This window comes from Parambassis ranga, chromosome 16 (genome assembly GCF_900634625.1).
Source record: "Parambassis ranga chromosome 16, fParRan2.1, whole genome shotgun sequence".
NCBI lineage: Eukaryota > Metazoa > Chordata > Actinopteri > Ambassidae > Parambassis > Parambassis ranga.
Genome location: NC_041036.1, coordinates 12,482,089 through 12,501,653, shown reverse-complemented (window position 1 = coordinate 12,501,653; position 19,565 = coordinate 12,482,089). Strand labels below are relative to the sequence as shown.

Genomic DNA, 19,565 nt, shown 5'->3' with positions numbered 1-19,565 from the left:
ACTTTTTTTCTCCATTATTTCCTGACACTTCCTTTCAGAAATGATGCTTGTAACTCAGCTCGTCTCTCAGCCTCACTTTTTCATTGGTCTCCTCCTCCGATAAGCGGCGCGGTGCGTAAATCCTGTCCCCCCTCTTTGGCACAGCCTCTCCGGTCTGCCAGAGGATAGCAGTGTCGTGCTCCCAGTGGAAGATGGCGGTGGGGATGCTGTCTGGGGCTGGAGCAGAGTGCTGGCTATGCACAAGAAGCGAACCCGGATGGATATAAAGACAAATATGAACATATTTCCATCTCTTCTCCTCGAGGTCTGGACTTATTTGGGGTTGTTTAACTAGAGCCTGCTGCCATTTTTGTGTGTGGCAGAAATCCGGGCTTCTTGTCGGGGATTCTCAGACTATACATTGATAGCTCCGCGCAGAGACAGGGTGGAAGTGAAAAGTGGACGAAAATGTCGGATACAAAGGTAAAAGTTGCAGTGAGAGTTCGTCCCATGAACCGCAGGGGTAAGTGTACCACAACGGCGATCTGTGCTCGCCTAAACTCTTGTGTCTCTCGTGGGATTCATGCCACATTATCATAAAGTTTTGTCTTCTTCGCCATTACTGCTTTCAGGCTGAGTTATGCGCCAGACTTGTGTATAGTTTTTTTTAAGAGGCCAAAGTAGCTCAGATTTGACTCTTTTCACACCCCCGCAATTCTGCTGCTTGACTTTCCCCAACAAAACTTCTTCCTCTGCAGAAATTGAACTCAACACAAAATGTGTCGTGGATATGGAGGACAACCAAACAGTTCTGCACCCACCACCCTCAAATGCAAAAGGAGAGAACAGGTAAACAAAGCTGAAACACTGCCAAGAGTCTGTCTGTGTGTGTGTGTGGACATGAACATACTGCACCACATTATAGAGGACAATATAGCTGAGGGGGATTTGTGTGGCTGTGAGGGCTGTTTTGGAAATGTCTGCACTCTCACCCAAGTGGCAAAGAAAACTCTTGATGCAGTGAGCACCACAAATTGAGCTGAAAAGGGTTAAAGTTGCATTGACAGACCTTTATCTTATTGCATTAGTACCAGTAAACATACGCAGTGGTGCACTGCAGAGGACAAGTCACCCACCTGCTTGCAACATGATATTACGTTATGTAATTCATGTGAACTTTCCAATACTAATCATCTAACAGCACTACCCTGCTACTCTGCATACCTGATGTTGAATTTCAAGGCCACCAGAGGAGGTTGAGCCCGTTTGACATGAATGTGTGGAGCCTCGGGGGTGTCGCTGTAAACCCGGAGTCAGAGCTGGTTTGTGTGACATCAGATGGATTCACGGCGGTGTTGGCTACGGTAGAGCCAAGCATCCGTTATCATCCCTGCAGACTGAAGGTCATCAGAACTCTATGTTTAGACTCTATGTTAGCTTGTTATGACTCTATGCTCATAAATGTAATGAGCTTTTCTGCAGTTTGCCTTGTTAGCTCTCTGCTGCTGTTGGTGTCACACATGATTAGACAGCTGACCTGATTACCCACAGGCGCGAAGAAGTCTAAAAGGATGCTCATATCAGGAGCGGCTATTTGTTTTTGTTTTTTTCATTTTTATTTTACTCAGGAGGCTTAAAGACGTGCCACACTCAAGGCTTTTTCTCATGGCCTGCCTCCAGTCTTGTTAAAGTTTAACACTTTCTCTGCTGCTCCACGTTCACTAACAGTCAGCATTAAATGGTAATGAGTTCACCACACACACACACATTAACCTGTATTTCAGGCAATTATCAGAACAGAAATTGCCACACAATGGTTGCTTTCCAGGCAATTAAGCAAATCACGCTCAAAACGAACATATGTGGGGCAGGATGTATAACAGCACAACACAAAGCTGCTGTTGTTGTGAGTGGAGGAGTTCAGGTTGAATCTTTCCACTCCTACGTGTTGCCGTGTGGATCATCTGATTCAGATGATATCAGTCACACAGAGATTCCTTTCATGGACTCTGATTGTGTATCCTGCCAGGCGTGTTTTAAAAACATTATTGTTTGTAATTCTTACAGTTGTATAGCGGCCATGACCTGAAGCAGCTTTTATTATGTCACATTTCTGTTCTATAGTGCAGTCCAGGCATATAATTACTTGTTAACATTTCAGTTCTTGTGTGTGTGTGTGTCTCTGTGTTTAGGCTGCCATGGTTTTCTTAAACCTTATAATTTTCCTCTCTGCTGCTTGTGGAGCCTCAAGAAGCCAGATACCCTGATCACTAAGTCGTTGCCTTGTTTTGAAGACACCTGTTCTTGTGTGTTGGAAATGTGTCTGATTTAGTGGGTATTAACATGCCAAATATGGCTGACTAAGATCATGGGAACCTTTAGACACCCGTGGGAAGGTGCAGAAACAAACAGCAGTTAATGTGAAGAAAAAATTACAACGTGGCTTCAATCTGAGGAAATAATGTAGTTAATCCTCCAGTGAGGTTAATTCCATGTGGGATTATTATTAATTAGGTATAAATATTAGAGTTTTTATTAATCAGACTCACAGCACCACTAATACTTGTGAGTCATGTAAAGAATTTGAGAGAAACATAAGGGATTTCCTTTAATGACTAAGCCTCATTCTTTTCACTGCAACGGAGCATTATGGCTACACTCGTGACTCCCACCCTCGTCTCTTATTTCCCTGAGAAATGAACAGTAATCTCAGCAGCAAAAATGAAATGAATGACTTCAGGGCGAGAGGTTAAGTTTCCCAAGTTTCATCTTTCATCTGCCTGTTAAGCTGGCATCAAGGGCATATTTGAAATGGGAATCTGGGAAAGTGGCTTTGTTTTCACGCACCAGTCTGCTCTCCTTTGGAGGAGACACAATCAAGGTGGTTGGAGGGGGGGGGTCTGCTGGAGATGCAGAGAAATACCTGAGGCTGGGGATGAGTGGTGGAGCGACATGACAAGAAAATACCCTTGGACTCACACAATGGGGATGTATTACATGCCCTAGCATGTCTGTCAACGTGCACCAACGCAGTACAGGAGGCTTAATTTTAACCCCGGTTTAATAAGGATTTTAGTTCAGATGCACTGAGCTGCAAAAGCTAAACATCAACTGGCTTCATACAAAAGCAGGCACAGTGTTTATGGTTTATCACAGAGGGAAGTGATGTTTTTTTCTATTTTACCAAAAATTACAGAGTTAAAAATGTTTGTCCCTTGACCTCCCCCCATGGTGTAGCTGTAGGAAGTACAGTGTGTCTTTATCTGATAATGTCCGTACCCAAGCTTGTAATTTCTACTCTAATCTCTTCTTATCACTGATGGTTACAAGGGCTCATTTGGGTTTATCTCCAATAGCCTGTGTTATCTTCCTTACTTGGTTATTGTAATCTGTGAGGTGTGGAGCTACACCCACAGGGAGCAGGATGCTTCTTGTCTATGCTGAACTGTCCTGGACAAATAAATTCTAATAGAAGAAGACAGCTGTGATTTGTGTCACTTGTTCATCCTGTAAAGTGTACAAATTTAAGTTTGCTTCTTTATGGTTGTGCATAAGACTGCTGCTGAGTAAGTGAGCGCTGAAACTTTGTGAGGTCTCTGCTGGTTGCTTGGCAACTGCTCCCAGCCAAGAAGTGTGGAGGTAAAGCCTTGTCACCAAGAGACCACCAGGGCAGCTTATTGTGGGGTATGATGGTCGATGGTAAGAGACAATATTCTTTTGATGTTGTTTAAACCGTGCAGTCCATTTAAAATATGGTGTTTTTCAATTCACCATTTACATTGCAACTGTGGGCCCCCTCTTCATTCATGTAGATGGAGGCTTGGTCTTGTAAACTTGCTAAAATTGACTGGGGAGTGGGAAGACAGGGCTATAATGACTTTGACCCTGTTCATAGCTGCCATCAACGTTCCTGTTTTCTGACCTTATCTGAGCTCTAACTACAGATGTGAATACACCAAGGACATACTGAGCATGCACTGTGATCAAACTGCTCAATCTGCATATACTCATATGGGCCATGCAGATAGAGACAGATGCTGTCTGTCTTTCTGTTTAAAGCATTAAGTAGACATGAGAGTCTCCCCTGTTGTTTTAGAGGTTAGTCATTCTTTCTCACATATGACCAGAATTTCATTTTGCTTTCCAAAATAAGTTTTTACTAAATGACAATGCTGCCTTGTCCAGTGACTGCCCTCAGGAATGTTCTCTTCGTGTTTCCATTTTGCTCCGATGAGCAACCTTTCACTGTCAGAGTCTGAGGCACACTATCAGTCCACATTCTCTCTCTCTCTCTCTTTTCTTAAGGGACATTTTTGTGCTATTAGGAGAAAGTGCCGTGTGTGGTGCCCTGTTTGTTATTTGTTTAGAGGGTGGGACATTGTTTACATTGAGATCCGGAATTGAGAAAAGATGGCGGCCTCCCTCTTTGTCAGGCATGTGCTTCATTAATCTCAGATGTGGTTTTCTATAATGATTGTGGTTTTCTTTCTCAGATGAGGAATTTCTGCAGTTTTGAAGTTAGCATGTTGTGTTTACATGAATTCATGGTGAGATTTATGATGGACTCTGGTTTCTGTCTCATTCAGGGGAAGTGGAGCCTGTCAGCATTAACAAAGAAATTATTCTGCTTGTTACATTTTAAGCCCTCAACAATAAACAAACTGCACCTTTCTGTCTGCAGTTAATGACAGCCGTGAGTGTTGTTGTTTTGACTTGATGAGCACACTTCAGCTTTTGTTGTCTATTATTCTTAGCGGCCACATGCCACATCTATTCAGATAAGGCAGACAGGGTCACAGGAGGTGTGTCCCAGTAGTAAATGTGTCACTTTATTTCCCTGTGGGGTGGAAGCTGAAGTGTATTGAACAGATTGATGAACTTGACTTCACCCTGGTTTGTTAGTCTACCAGATTTTAAGACTTTGGAGCAGATGTGGTCAGATCACTCTCTCTCTGTTTTACCACACACACACACACACACACACACACTCGTCCCGCAGCCTGTTGACCCCAGCTTGTCACAGTATTGTCAGAAATGCCAGACAGGATTAAATTAGACATTGCTGCCTGAATCATATGCTGTTAACCTTTGTTTTGGAAACTTGCAGATGGCATGCAGAAGTCGGTGTGAGCGTCATGTGTGCTGCCAGTGACAGTACTCTTCATTAAGGCTGTTATTGAGAGCCTGAGTTTGGCTTTTTTTATTGGAACTTTGACTCATGAGGCTGGGATGTTGTCTCACCACCATGTTTACCCATGTTGCCAAGCAACAGCAGTCAGAAGATACAGACAGGGCCTGGAATTATGTTGATTACATAACGAGTGATATTCCAAAGCATTTACAGATATGTTCATAGGAAACTAATTTTAGCTTTTAGAACAGTGATCCATGTTTTAAAAAATGCTTAATGTTCTCAGCACTTTATATGGATCTTTCACTTGCTACTAAGTCAGATGGAACAGAATACTCTTTTCTTTACCAAAGGCATTTGACAGGGGCATTTATTATTATCAGAGTCCACCTGACGCTTCCAAAGAAACAGAGAGAAAACACCAAAATATAAAAGTTGATGTGTACTACTGGGCAAAACTACCAAACTACAAGAAAACCAGCTCCATGTCAACTGTATTGCAATTACATTACATTTACAGTGTAGCTAATAATTCTATGCTTATGTAGTGTTAATGGATTATTTTTTGTTGTTGTATTGATGAAGGATCTGAGTACTTCTTCTACCACTGACCCAGTTGCCTGTGTATATTCCCAGTAGACCTGTTATGTAATTAGGCAGACGAGGTTCCAGAAATTGTTTGTGTAACAGGAGTTAGCTGTCTCAGCGTTGAAGGTCTGTTTCTGTCATCAGCCGGCAAACTTCCTGCACTGCTGCTGGAAATATTTTTAAACGTTCAACATGTAAACCCCTGACTTTAACCACTTGTCATGTTTACTTTTGGATCACTCATGCTTATAAGAGTGACAGCCTGCTCAGTTCTTGCATTAAGCTGTTTGTTTCCCTGGACCGACCACCTCCTTCTTCCCTGCTCTGCTTGCAGCAGGCTGACCTCTGCTTTGACTGGGTGGGGACTGGTGTGTTCTGTTCTAAACATACTGGAAAGGCTATTTGAAATGTTAGCTTGGAGCCTGTGAGAGCACAGTGCACTGTAACCCAACACTGACACACACACACAGATACACAGATACAGACATCTGAAGTTTGTGTTTGGCTCTGGAGCTTGATGAATTCCAATTGTCTCAAAGCATGTCGACGGCTAAACAGGAAAAAGTCACATGTGCGCTTAAATAGAGGGTAAAAGTGCGGGGGAGGCGCAGCATCAACAATAGATCAAGAGGAGGAATTCCAGTGTGTGTTGGGGGTGCCTGCACCCTATGAGTGTGTGTGTGTGTGTGTGAGAGAGTACAGGATAGATGAGTATTGTGCCATCTGAAGGGTGGGGAGGGGGCATATTCCCTTTGAGCAGTGGGATTATATCATCAGAATCTTGTGCAAAGCCCTCTAAATCATACTGAAATTGTAATCTATCAATAAATTATATCCTCAGTGACTCATATGGAGGCACAATGCGCCAATTCTAGTTAACCAGTTACATGGTATTTAGTGAGGTGGATGAAATGAGGTTATACATTAGAAATTTGACATGTCTGTGAGCATCACCATGCAATGCGTTATTTTGTGATCGGATGGATGCTTCAGTGGGTGGATGATACAGTAGATTAATCTGTGTGTTGCCTACTGGTCTAGAAGAGTGCAGTTTTCGGTGGCATAATAACCCAGTGGCCTTAATCCTGCTCCCACTGCTGCTCTCCCACTCTTTATACCTTCCTTTTGGGCACCAGCGCATGCTGGGACCTTAGCTGAAAAACTCAGGAAAAAGCTAGTCATGGATGATGTGAGTAGATACCCTCACCCTCAGCATAGAGTTAAAAATAAGTGGGTATTTATTATTGTATTTTAGGAAGGGAAGGGGATCAGTGTTTGCCCCTCTAATCTGCCCGGCACCACATGCACTTACTTCACAGGAGGTGAATCGTAGTAGTGTGAGAGAGGCCAATTTCCCCCCTTGGCCAAATTAAGATCATTTATGGGTGCCTTGGCATCAGGTAGCTGGAGGCGTGCTTGTGATGACACACACACACATTGCGGCATGCCTGTGACAGTCTCTGCTGGAACTTCAGTCATGCCCCACTGAGGCTGCTGTGGCCGAGTGCATCTGCCTCTGAGGGGGTAAGAATCTGATGCTATGTGGCACTTCTGTGCCATACATTTGTGGCCCACATGTACTGCAGAACCACATCATAGTCCTCAGTAAGCCCTCGGGACGTGACTAGACATGCAGGCTGATTATTAAGCAAATGGCCGGCGGGTTTTTATGCTTGAATAATAACATTTGTGACTACGCTGCCACTGGTAGCATTTCCTATCTGGAATGATGTAGGTCAGTTTGTGTCATATGTCACTGAAGATGTTTTTTTAAAGCAAAATAAATCAATAATGGAAAGAATCAAATAGTAGTAATTTGCAGTTTTATTCATAATAATATGATGATGACAGAACACATTTATAGATTATAATTTGAATGTAGTAATAGTAAATGTAGCATAAAGGGTAACGTTATGATTAAGCACAAAAACAACATCATTGATAAAGCTTACATAATTTTTACAAGTAGGACACAGATTTTTGGGGAGATTAGAAAGATTATGTCCAAAGTGGGAGAACTGGAGCTTAATGTATTTTAAGTTATTTAGGGGGAAGGGATTAACTTTGCGACAGGGGGAGGAGGTTAAAGACTCTGCTGTAATACAATTCGTAAATTAACTCGTTTTGTGTAATGTCTCATAAAGGAAGTAATAGCTTTGTTAAAATCCTAAATTTAGTCAGTTAGAAAGCGCTTCCTTCCATTGTGTCAAGCATTCCCTGCATACCAGAACTGAATGCATTACATTATTGTACATACAGTAGATGCCACAGTGAAGCAGGAGTTACACTGCAGCAGCTCTGTTTCTCTGCTGATGCAGAGTCTGCAGTGTCGCTCCATCATTTATCTCGGCTGTGCTCCTCTGACTCCTTCTCTGTATCCTGTAGGTACATTTACATGGAGTCAAATATTCAGATTATAATCAGAGTACATTGTGCCTGCTGTCTCTTTGTTATCATGAAGCTTAATTGAATGAGAATTTGTAGTTATACTAAAATATGAAAAAATGAGTTTGACTTGTCTGCGTGTTTTGCTGCTGGTTGTCTATGCTCTGAGAGACAAACCAGAGGGATGAATCCTGCTGCAGTTATTGTGCACCTTAATTGAGACAGATCCTCTGTCATTGTCAGTGGTCCAGATTTGGAAAAAAGCGTATGAACCCAAATGAGGCCCTTTTATTTTTTACTCCTCTACCCACACATTCTCTGTCTGACCTTCATTATAATGGGCACAGACAGTTAATGGCCTGAGTTCAGTTCAAAACAACAGATCAGGAGAAAAGTATTTTCTGGGTGGGAATTGTCACGCTGCTTTCTCTGGGCCTGCTGTTGTTGGTGACTCAGCTTGGTTTGTGTGAGACACTTTGGTGCAGTGTTTCAGTCTTTCTGCCTCGCATAGGTTACTATTTGAAGGCGATGCCCACCTCTGTCCCTGCGCCAGGAGATGTCTGCAGCAGGGATCAGCTGTCTGTTGAAGGACAGGAGTCTGGCAGATGTAAAAGCACCAGGGAGGCAGTGCATTTATGTGCATGCATGGCTTAATAAAACATTGCATGGTGGCTTTAAAATTATATTTCTTCTGCATTAGGTAATTCCCACTCCTGTACATCTTAGGACCATATATACCACCCTTTTGTCCTGAGTTCCGGCAGCTGGTTTCTGCTGAGTGCAGCTTCCCCTAACTGGCCTCTGTGTTAGGTCCACAGGCATAAGAGCTATTTATTCAACAGAGTCAGTGGGACATTGAATCCTAAATCTCTTCCTTTCCTCACGCTCCACTGGACCAATTATGAACCCAATCACAGCAGCACCTACCACCAGGAAATGCCACTGTGTGGAAGTGAATGAAAGAGTGAATGAAGAAGTCAAAAAAGGAATTTTAAAGTGTAGCAACTGAAGATCTCACTTTACTTCACTGCTGACCGTGTGAACCTGTTTCAACTGTGATTTGTGTAGATGCTAACCATGTTATTACCTCTCTGTGTTTTTGTTTCTGGTTCACCTGTGGATTTCCTCTCTGTGTGATGGATTGCCTTTCTAATACAACAGGAAACAACCTAAGGTATGTATGTTTTCTTTGTTACATCCCAGATGATGAAATCCTCTAGTAGCAGGATTACAAGCAGCACTTTTTCCCCAGAGGGCCTGAGAAGCATCCTGCACAGGACAGTCTACTGTTGTGACATTGTTTCTAGGGACATGATTGAGAGTGTTTTAGTAGTTTGGTTGGTCAGCAGGAGCCGGATAGATGTCCGTGTGAATGTGTCAGCGCTCTTAAGATCTTGTGAACACCCACAAAGGCTCTACAATGAGAGAGGGATGAGCGCAGACACTGTGGCAGTGTGTGCGCACATTCAAAGCTGCATTGTTGGAGTGCACCCCCACTTCCCCCCTTGACAACACGCTGGTGACTAGCGCGGAGATGTTTCACACACCAGGGACGGGCTTTGTGCTCAGTTCACTCGGCCCCTGACAGGGCCGAGGGAGCGTCAGTCTGGGCCATGTGTGTGCATGGTCTCTGGGGCCTGTGAACCTGAGCTACCCTGTAATACCCTTCAGCTAGACAAGCACGTGGCTGTCTGCTTAGTTATAGTGGCACTCAAATTATCCTCCCTGCATTCTAAAGGGAGGCTGCAGTCCAACCAGTTTTCATCCTAGAAATGATGACAAAAAGGGCTTTATGCCTCCCTGCTTCATCATTATTTGTACTGCTGATTAATAGTAATTGTCCAATCAAAAACAATTTGCTGTGCAATCACACCCTCAGGCTCATCAGAGACAGACTGGAAAAAGATTTGAAGCCCTAGTTTCCAAACCAGCCCTAATTGACAATGATGGCACTTTTGTTCCTTTGAATGGCACCCACTCACTTGTCTGAAGTCACAAGAGGAGGTCTTGCTTTCAAAGCATTCAGTGATCTCAGTGCTTCCCATGCTGACTGTGCAACCACTGGTTCCCTGGCCATTAGCCCTTATTATGATTAAAAGGGAGTTCAATTATTTCAGGGTATTTGTGTCAGGGGAAAGTATTTTGGCAGAGCAAGTGCAGAAATAGTTGCATAGTTGCACAGTCAGCAGCATGTTTTATAACATCTTTGAAGTAAAGGGGAATGGCTAGAATATGGCTAAGGGTTAAAGAAAAAAAAAACAACAGCAAACTCGGATGAAATTCATATTGTCATGCAAACATTTTTAGTAAAACAGACAGAGAAGGCTCTGTGAGATTTATGTCTGTTTAACTTGCATGCAGTACTACACAGCACTGTATATGTGTTCAAGCTTAAACATTTTTTGAACACTTGAGCCCTGATTTGCACCAGTACACCAGATTTGCATATTCAAATCCACATGAGTGTGATCAAGTCTCGCTGCAGTGTTGCAACTGGTCACACTTTAGCTTCATATATTTATTTGTAGCTGCCTAAAAAGGGAATGTTAAGTGAAGGGAATATGCAACACGTTGAGTAACAGGAACTGTTCTGTCTTGGTAAATGAAGCCACAGTTTTTTTTCCCAGAGCACCCTCTCTGTGTGTTGTCTGTCCTGAGCTCATGCAGGTGCCTGGGGGGATACAAGGGCTTTCTGCTGTTGGAAGTCTGTGTCGTGAGACCCGGCTCTAAAGGGCTGAGAGCCAGCCTGCACCACCGGGGACCACTACAGCCCCGTTTCCTTGGAGATGAGGGTCACTGGGTGCTGGAATTTCTTCTGGGGAGCACTGACCCTGATTTATGAATTCATTTCACTCCAGCCACTATGACAAAACATGGGGTTGGCTAACAGTGGACAGTGGATTTGTGCAGACAGTCACTGCACGGTCTAAACGAGCATTACCCCAAACAATGGTCGGTTAGGCTTCATCTTACTTACTCAGACAAGCTCAGTCCTGCTGATTTACTGCAGGGTGGCACAGTGCTGCACAGCAATGTTTGTACCTGACGAGAAGACCACCACAACCATCAAGGCAGATCAGGTTGTGTTTTACTGTACATGCTCAGGTAGGTGTGAGAAGTGTTTACACTCCCTGTGCTGTCTCATCTGCAGGTGTTTGCTTTTGACCACTGTTTCTGGTCCATGGATGAGTCCAACGTTCCCAAATATGCTGGTGAGTCATAAGGCTGAAAGTGATCCTAAAGTCATTCAAAGAGTCCTCATGTCCTGTAAAAATTTGCTGAGTTTTGTGTTACCACTGTGAGGGAAACGACCTGCCTGTTGGAAAGCTGCTTTTGCATCATGCAAATCAGCAGATTGTGGGCATATGTGATCGTTTGCATTTTGAACAAAGAAATTAAACAAGTATTATACTGATCATCATGTTGCTCTGTGCTGTTCTCATCTGCATTTCATATTGTGCTTTTTTAATCACCTACCACTGAAAATTCAGTTTCATAAGCCACCATTCATTTTTTTCTAATAATTGCTGTATAGAGGAGGATACAGCCACTGTTTTGTAGCATCTATAGAACAGTGATTATTACATCCAGTCTGAGGCAGATTTACATAGTCATTGTAGATATTTTGCTCGTCATATCACTCCCATTTTGTAATGGAAATGCTTACATCTGCTTTGTGCTGAACCGACAAGGCAGCCTGTTCAGTGAAAGGCTGCCTCAAGGGCCTGAGCCAAGGCTTTATTTAGCTCATTAAACAGCTGTCCCATTCAGCAGGGGCATGGCAGTGAGCAGCACAAGAGATGTCTCCACACAGCTTGTCATTTTCCACACCACAAGACAGGAATCTGCCACCTTCCATGAATCTTATTCTTTGTTTTGTGACCCCTGTCAAAACAGTACATGTCTTATTCAGCCTTTTTTAGAAGTCTGATGTCACTACGTCTTAGTACTCATAGGTAAACACGGTTGTTCCATTTGTTTACTAAAATCTCCATAGTGACTTAATTGATTCTTTTTTCTCAAAGGTCAAGAGGTGGTGTTCAAGTGCCTTGGAGAGGGAATACTTGAAAATGCATTCCAGGGATATAATGCCTGCATATTTGCCTATGGACAAACAGGTAACTGAAAGATGAAGTCTGGCTTGAGTTGTTTAATTAGCCCTGCAGTTTTTGAAGAGTTAATCCATTTGATTTGGCAACTCTAGGCAGAGATAGTTTAATAAAGAACTCAAACTGTTGGGTCCGGATTGTTCTTTATACAGCACCTACCTGTCATCATGGTAGATTTACACTTTATTATGCATAACTTTATATGAAGTATCACTCATGGCACAGTTGAAATGGGGAATGAATGTGGACATTATTCTGTATATAGAAACCAGACTGTATATGTTATTTGAACTTTGGAGTGTAATGGGATTGATTGACTTCTGGAATACTGCCTCATGTGGTCCTTTAGGGAACTGCAAGTTCAAAAATGGATTCCCCTTTCACCTCCCACAGACTGGCTGAGAATATTTACAGTATTAAGGGTCAGTGCAGCATAACCCCTTTTCTTTGTAGTTGATACACTCTGCTGTGCATCCAGGTTCAGGCAAGTCATTTTCCATGATGGGGAATGGAGAGCAGCCTGGTTTAATCCCTCGACTCTGCTGCTCACTGTTTGAGAGGGTCCACAGAGAGGAGAATGAGAGCCATACATTTAAGGTGGAAGTGTCCTACATGGAGATCTACAATGAGAAGGTGCGAGACCTGCTGGATCCTAAAGGGTGAGTCTAAATTCAGTTTTGTGTCAATTCATTTAATTTTGAATTCTGAATTTGATGACCTAATTCTTTGGACCTTTGGCCGACATTAACAGCTGGTTACACAAAATGTCTTGTTGTCATGATTTACTGTAGCTCCAGCACAGGCAGCAGCCTCTCTCTCAGCTTCTGCTTTGGGCTAGCTTGCATCTGTTTGTTGCTCTGTTGTGTCTAGTAGCCTGAACGGGGGGACAGAATGATGTGAGTAGGAAGCTTAACCCAGTCATTTCCTGCAGAACAGCAGCCAGCGTCGTACAAAGACACTGCTGCATTCTTCGCCTCTGTGGTGTGATGTGGGTTGGCAGACAGACTGCTAGGAAGGGAGAGCTGTGAATGGGTATGTTCAGGGAGGTCCGTTAGTGAAGCTGTGAGCAGCACAGCGGTTGCAGTCGCCTGTGAGCCAAGCTCCAGAGATGGGCTACAGTGCAGTGCTCTGTGTGCTGCAGATGTCTAAAGATGCAGCCAGACTCATTGGATAGCAGCTTCCTCTCGCCTGTATAATGAAAATCTGTGATTTCTAGAAGTAACCATTAGCCTTGATATGGAGTGTGGTATAGAGTATGGTATAGACTGACAGGATGAGCTTCAGTCAGTGTTATTAACCAACAAGTATTGTGTGTTATGTGAGAGAATGATATGGTCCTTGATATGGTATCGTGTGGTCCTTTTGTTCCATAGACCACTGTTATCCTATCCTTACTAAGATGCTTATTTCAATTTTCCCTGTCCTATAACTCATACTTGACTGTTCACTGACAATAATCAGATGTTAGATAAGTGCCTTAACATATAGGCAAATACCAACACAATCAGGACAATGAGGACTCTTGAATTAGCATTTTATTATCTGTGTAATATTTCACTTTTCAGTGGAGCTGCTGTGCATAACCAGCAAAAGGTGTTTATCGTGACTTAAATTCAAACTCTTGCATGCAAATCATTCCATTTATTTCCACATGTGATAAAGGAGCAACAAGAACAGCAAGGAATGCTTAACTTTTCCATGAAATTCAAAATTTCAACAGAAGCCTATTCACAATTTCCTAGAAAAACCTAAAACAACCCCACGATAAGGTAATTAAGTCATATGAGCTTCCCAAAACTCTGAAGCATGCATCCATTCTGATCAAGGTTTCACAGACAAGGAGATTTATTTTTACAACAAGAGTCGACTCCCAGAAGAAGAAAAGTCTACATAGAGTTTCTTTGTTAATGTATCTCTTCCTCATTGTTTTGCTTTCTGTGCTTTTCCTAAGGAGCCGACAGTCTCTGAAAGTTCGTGAACACAAAGTCCTGGGTCCATATGTGGATGGTCTGTCTCAGCTGGCTGTGACCAGCTTTGAGGTGTGTCTCTCACCCTTCTGTCATCATGCTGTAACTAGAGATGAGGCTGCAGCGCAGACCAGAGTGCCTCATGTTTCACATACACACAGACATGATTTAAAACATCTACCACAAATGCTTTTATATCACATCCCTGGCTGTCAAGTCCCTGATTTACATTTGGAATAACCAGTTGGTTTAAAGTCCTCCCAAGTGCAGAAACTCACATATTCCTGATGTGGGATGTAGACATGAGGTTTTTTGTAGTTTGTATGCCAAGGCTTGGCAGGTCCTTCCTTAATTAAGTTTAAACATCTCCACCCTGTTCCTCTGTGCTCTGCCTGGCCTGATATTAGTCCAGTGGATTTCCCGCTGCCTTGGCCCAATGCCTGTTGTTACCCAGCTAATGGCATGTAGCCATGTGAAAATACCTCCCACCTTTACTGTCATCATAACTGCTGACAAAAATATGCAACAGTAACGAAGGCTCCTGTCTCTCCTGATTGTTTTTTTAGGACATTGAGGTTTTAATGTCAGAGGGGAACAAATCTCGCACTGTAGCAGCCACCAACATGAATGAGGAGAGCAGCCGATCGCACGCCGTCTTCAGCATCATTGTCACACAAACACTCTACGATCTACAGTCTGGAGTCAGTCTTTTTCAGATTTTGACTCCCCTTTACAATAATTTCATGCACTGCTGTTTGTCCTGACCTGACTGCATGTTGTGACTGTGAACAGAATTCAGGGGAGAAAGTCAGCAAGATGAGTCTGGTTGACCTGGCAGGGAGTGAGCGGGTGTCTAAGACCGGAGCGGCTGGGGAGAGACTCAAAGAAGGCAGCAATATAAACAAGTGAGTTTATTTTTTTAATATAGAAAAGCACACAAATGTATGAAGTCCTTTGACAGGTGGTGTCAAGTTTGTGTCACTGTGCGTTTTAGGTCACTCACCACATTAGGCTGTGTGATTTCTGCTCTGGCTGATCAGTCTGCAGGGAAGGGAAAGGCCAAGTTTGTGCCTTACAGAGACTCAGTACTCACCTGGCTACTGAAGGTTTATTTATGATTTCTCATTTGCTATTTTTACTGTGATTTATGATTACTGTAATTATATATATAAATTGCAGACTAGAGCTTACTTTATGTTTTTTTTATATATTTAGGACAACCTTGGTGGAAACAGTAAGACAGCCATGATAGCCACAGTGAGTCCAGCTGCTGATAACTACGAGGAGACTTTGTCCACACTGCGGTATGCCGACAGGGCCAAGAGAATCGTCAACCATGCTGTGGTTAATGAAGACCCCAACGCTCGGATCATCAGGGAGCTCAGGGAAGAGGTGGAAAAGCTCAAAGTTCAGCTTTCTCAGGCCGAGGTGAGGAGACAGGTGGACCCCTAAAGCTAGCAGATGATGAATTAAATCATCTCAGATGACCACAAATCATATGATTCTTTTTTTTCCATTAGTCCCTGAAGGCTCCTGAGCTGAAGGAGAAACTGCATGAATCGGAAAAACTCATCCAGGAGATGACTGTCACCTGGGAGGAGAAGCTAAGGAAGACGGAGGAGATAGCTACTGTACGCACATCATTTGTAAAAACACTTATTACTAAACACTGATTTAAACCATTTGTTCTCGTGCTTACAGGAGCGTCAGAGGCAGCTAGAGAGCATGGGTATCTCTTTGGAATCCTCTGGGATTAAAGTGGGTGAAGACAAGTGTTTCCTGGTCAATCTGAATGCCGATCCAGCCTTAAATGAGCTGCTAGTCTACTACCTGAAGGTAATTCAGTTTTTAAAGCGGAATAAAGAAATTATTTTTATTCTTTAGCATTAACATAAGGAAGCTGTGCTACCCAGTAATGCGTGTATAGTGCAGATGTAACCTTCCTTTAATCCCATTAACTGCATATGTTTTTAATGTACTCCAACATACATATAACCTGCACTGTGTCACACAATAAGCAGGTAATGATTGTAACAGGCGTATGTGCTGTCCTCTCTCATATTCTGGAAAAAGATTCAGTCTCAGGCTGAACTGAGGTGTGGCATAGAAAGCAGTATGAGATGAATACAACTTTTACACTGTGAATCATGCAAGGCTTGATTCCCAGAATAGAAATATAGAGCTGGAAAAAAGGCACAACAGTTCCCCCCTTAATATATAGTCTGCAGTTGGCCACTCAATCAAAGATTAGTCTGCTGTCTAATTTTATACCCAGTGCTTGATAGTGTGTCAAGAGCATAGCTGCATTTGGAGCAACCAAATCCTTCACAGGTATTCTGACTGTATGTTTGTGAAGGCTCCTAACAACGTTTGTTAGATCATCACAGTACATTGTATAAGAAAATGTCTTTTTTCTTGTGGTTAATACCATGACTGGATGAAAGAGCTTGGTAACATGTTCCATGTTGTTAATGACAAATGCTGAAACCTTTTTTCCATAATGACTGCCAACGTTTAAAACACCTTATAATGGCTTTTATCTGGCACACAAGTCAAAAATCTCTCTTTGTAACTCGCTCTCTTGAACATTTCACACATTGACTATCTCTACCTCAGCAGTATTTGCTGACCGAGGCCTTGAAACACTGCACACAGTATTACAGTGATGTAGCTGACAGTGTGAGAGCAGTTCGATCAGCTCCGGACTTTGAAGTGGGACAACCAGCCATGTAGTTGGACCTGTAAGAGCAGAGGCATGCGGGAAGCAGCCGTACAGAACAACAGGCCTTTGTCTGGGTTGTACAGGCAGGCCTGGCATATCGGTGTGGAATGACTATGGTAATGTGAAATGCATTACCACCCTGCAGAGACATCCTCTAGAAGCAGGGATGTTTGTTTAACAGCGCTCCCTTTTCTTCCCCTCAGAGCTGTTTTATGTGTGTTTTTGCTACACTGTTGTGCAAAAATATTTCAATAAATAAAAGGCTTTAGAGTTATGAACCAAGAAAGCTGGGTCTAATAATCTACTTAATCTGTCCTCCACCTGTGTGTAGGAGCACACACGTGTGGGTGCAGACACGTCTCAGGACATCCAGCTCTTTGGGATCGGTATCCAGCCAGAGCACTGCGTCCTGGAGCTGTGCCCAGACAGTGATGTCACCCTGATGCCTATAGGGAATGCCAGGTGAGCTACTATACAATACTCCTAACATACTTTTTTAATCTGTCTATCTCTCTATTGTCTCTCTCCTTCATGGATGACTGGACCTCAGTGTTTCACATGACCTCACTGTACAGGAATCATATGATCTGAGCCCCACACTTTGATATCTGAGCCACACCTCCCTCCCACCACTAAAGGATTATTCAAAAGATTAAAATACTGTTTTTCAACATTATTAACCAAACAGAATGTTTCTGTTTACTACAGGACCTGTGTGAATGGTACAATGATTGATTCTTTAGTGCACTTGTGGCATGGAGACCGTATCTTATGGGGAAACAATCACTTCTTCAGGTACGACCCTTTGTTTGTGTTGTAACATCCAAGCATGTGAACAGTAACTGATTAGAAGTCCTGTTTTTTTGTAGGATCAATCTGCCTAAAAGAAAACGGCGGGACCGTTTGAAGGAGCTGGAGAGAGCTTCTCCCAGAGAGAGCTTTGTCGAGGCAGATGTGGAGACGGCCAGTGAGGCATCTTCTGAGCAAGACTACAGCTATGAATTTGCCCAGATGGAGGTCATGATGAAGACACTTGGAAACAATGGTATGAGGATCATGATCCTTTAGGCTGTCAGACCACAGATGTGTACAGTATGCTTATTCCAGCCACCCTGGATGAGTGCATCATCTTTTGGAATCAAACACAATTAATTGTATTTTGACTCTCCCTTTTATTTAGACCCCATGCAGAATGTGGTCCAGGTGTTGGAGAAGCAGTACCTGGAGGAGAAGCGGACGGCGCTGGAGGAGCAGCGGATGATGTATGAGCGAGAGCTGGAGTCGCTACGGCAACAGCTGTCTCCCGAGAAAACACCCCAGCACCACCGCAGCAGCAGTGACCGCCTCACGTTCCCTACGCACACACCACACAGCAAGCTGCGACTGTGGACAGAAGAGAGGTTAGTAGAATGCTCATACACACACACACACACTCTCTCTTTCTCTCTCTCTCTTTTTCTTCCTTTTTCCATTAGTACAAAAAGAGACAGAGCTGAGATGCAGGAATTTGTCATTCCATTACTTTTTGTGGGTATTTGCTGTGCAGACTGAGCATTCTCTCAGATGGACAACATAAATTAATATTTGTTACACTCAATCTTTGCTTTACACAGCCCTGATTAAACCACAGTAGCAGGTACATTTCTCTGTGTTTCACAGAGAGTTTTAAATCTGATATCTGTCCAATACTGGACCAATAGACAAATTACAATGTGATGAGAAATCTTAAATCCAGAACAGTCTTTTTGTGATATATCATAGTGTGTATGTGCTTTTGTGTGTGACAGGGATGAGCTTTTTCGTCAGAGTCTTTCCCGACTCAGAGAGCAAGTCGTCAAAGCCAACACTTTGGTGCGAGAAGCTAACTTTTTGGCAGAGGAGATGAACAAACTGACTGACTATCAGGTCACCCTTCAGATTCCTGCAGCCAACCTCAGTGCTAACCGAAAGGTCAGACCACTATACCGCACTTCTCAAAGGAACTCTTAAACTAAACTAAAACTCTGAATATCTATCTAAAATGTGTCCAATCGTTTTTTTTAATTAGCGTGGAGTGATAGTGAGTGAGCCAGCTATTCAGGTGCGGAGGAAAGGGAAGGGGACCCAGGTGTGGACCATCGAGAAGCTGGAGAACAAACTGGTAGACATGCGGGACCACTATAGAGACTGGAAAGAAGGCACAGAGGAAGCGGTGAGAAACAGAGAACCAGAAACAGGAAAATATGAGTCTGAAAAAAATGTGTATAACATTGAGGCTGTTTCTCTTGTTTTCCCAGTGTAACAAAACAAACAGTAAACACTGTGATTCATTCTATGAGGCTCAAGAGAACCACAACCTGATAGGAGTGGCCAACATTTTTCTAGAGTGCCTTTTCCATGATGTCAAACTGCAGTATGCTGTCCCCATCATCAGCCAACAGGGAGAGGTAATGGTACCCCTGTGCAAACATTTCACTGCTTGAATTCACAGCAATAACGCCGTTATACTGCTGTGTGTGTGTACAGGTAGCAGGCAGGTTGCACGTTGAGCTGATGCGAGTGAGTGGAGCTGTTCCTGAACGCCTGTCTGGGGGAGACGACTCCTCAGAAAACTCCAGTGAGAGCAGTTGCTACGAAGTCATGGACACCAACGGAGAGATTGTCCACATGGCCAAGAGACTCACCTGCAGGGTATAAGCTGCTCA

General features: G+C 43.2%; 1 protein-coding gene across 7 annotated transcripts in view; it reads left to right on the top strand.

Annotated features, from left to right (window-relative positions):
* The first annotated feature begins 117 nt into the window (after window positions 1–117).
* Window positions 118–19,565, top strand: part of kif13a (kinesin family member 13A) — a 28,770-nt gene continuing 9,322 nt past the window's right edge. For all 7 annotated transcript variants that reach the window (XM_028425653.1, XM_028425651.1, XM_028425650.1 and 4 more), the window contains exons 1-21: window positions 118–502; window positions 738–828; window positions 9,245–9,257; window positions 11,235–11,295; window positions 12,109–12,201; window positions 12,671–12,851; window positions 14,144–14,231; window positions 14,726–14,860; window positions 14,952–15,064; window positions 15,154–15,265; window positions 15,375–15,587; window positions 15,680–15,790; window positions 15,861–15,995; window positions 17,213–17,343; window positions 17,590–17,676; window positions 17,751–17,926; window positions 18,062–18,281; window positions 18,669–18,831; window positions 18,929–19,072; window positions 19,158–19,307; window positions 19,387–19,551. In XM_028425653.1, coding sequence (XP_028281454.1) covers window positions 448–502; window positions 738–828; window positions 9,245–9,257; window positions 11,235–11,295; window positions 12,109–12,201; window positions 12,671–12,851; window positions 14,144–14,231; window positions 14,726–14,860; window positions 14,952–15,064; window positions 15,154–15,265; window positions 15,375–15,587; window positions 15,680–15,790; window positions 15,861–15,995; window positions 17,213–17,343; window positions 17,590–17,676; window positions 17,751–17,926; window positions 18,062–18,281; window positions 18,669–18,831; window positions 18,929–19,072; window positions 19,158–19,307; window positions 19,387–19,551 — 2,637 coding nt within the window. In that variant the 5' untranslated portion in view covers window positions 118–447. The remainder of the gene's footprint in view (window positions 503–737; window positions 829–9,244; window positions 9,258–11,234; window positions 11,296–12,108; window positions 12,202–12,670; window positions 12,852–14,143; window positions 14,232–14,725; window positions 14,861–14,951; window positions 15,065–15,153; window positions 15,266–15,374; window positions 15,588–15,679; window positions 15,791–15,860; window positions 15,996–17,212; window positions 17,344–17,589; window positions 17,677–17,750; window positions 17,927–18,061; window positions 18,282–18,668; window positions 18,832–18,928; window positions 19,073–19,157; window positions 19,308–19,386; window positions 19,552–19,565) is intronic.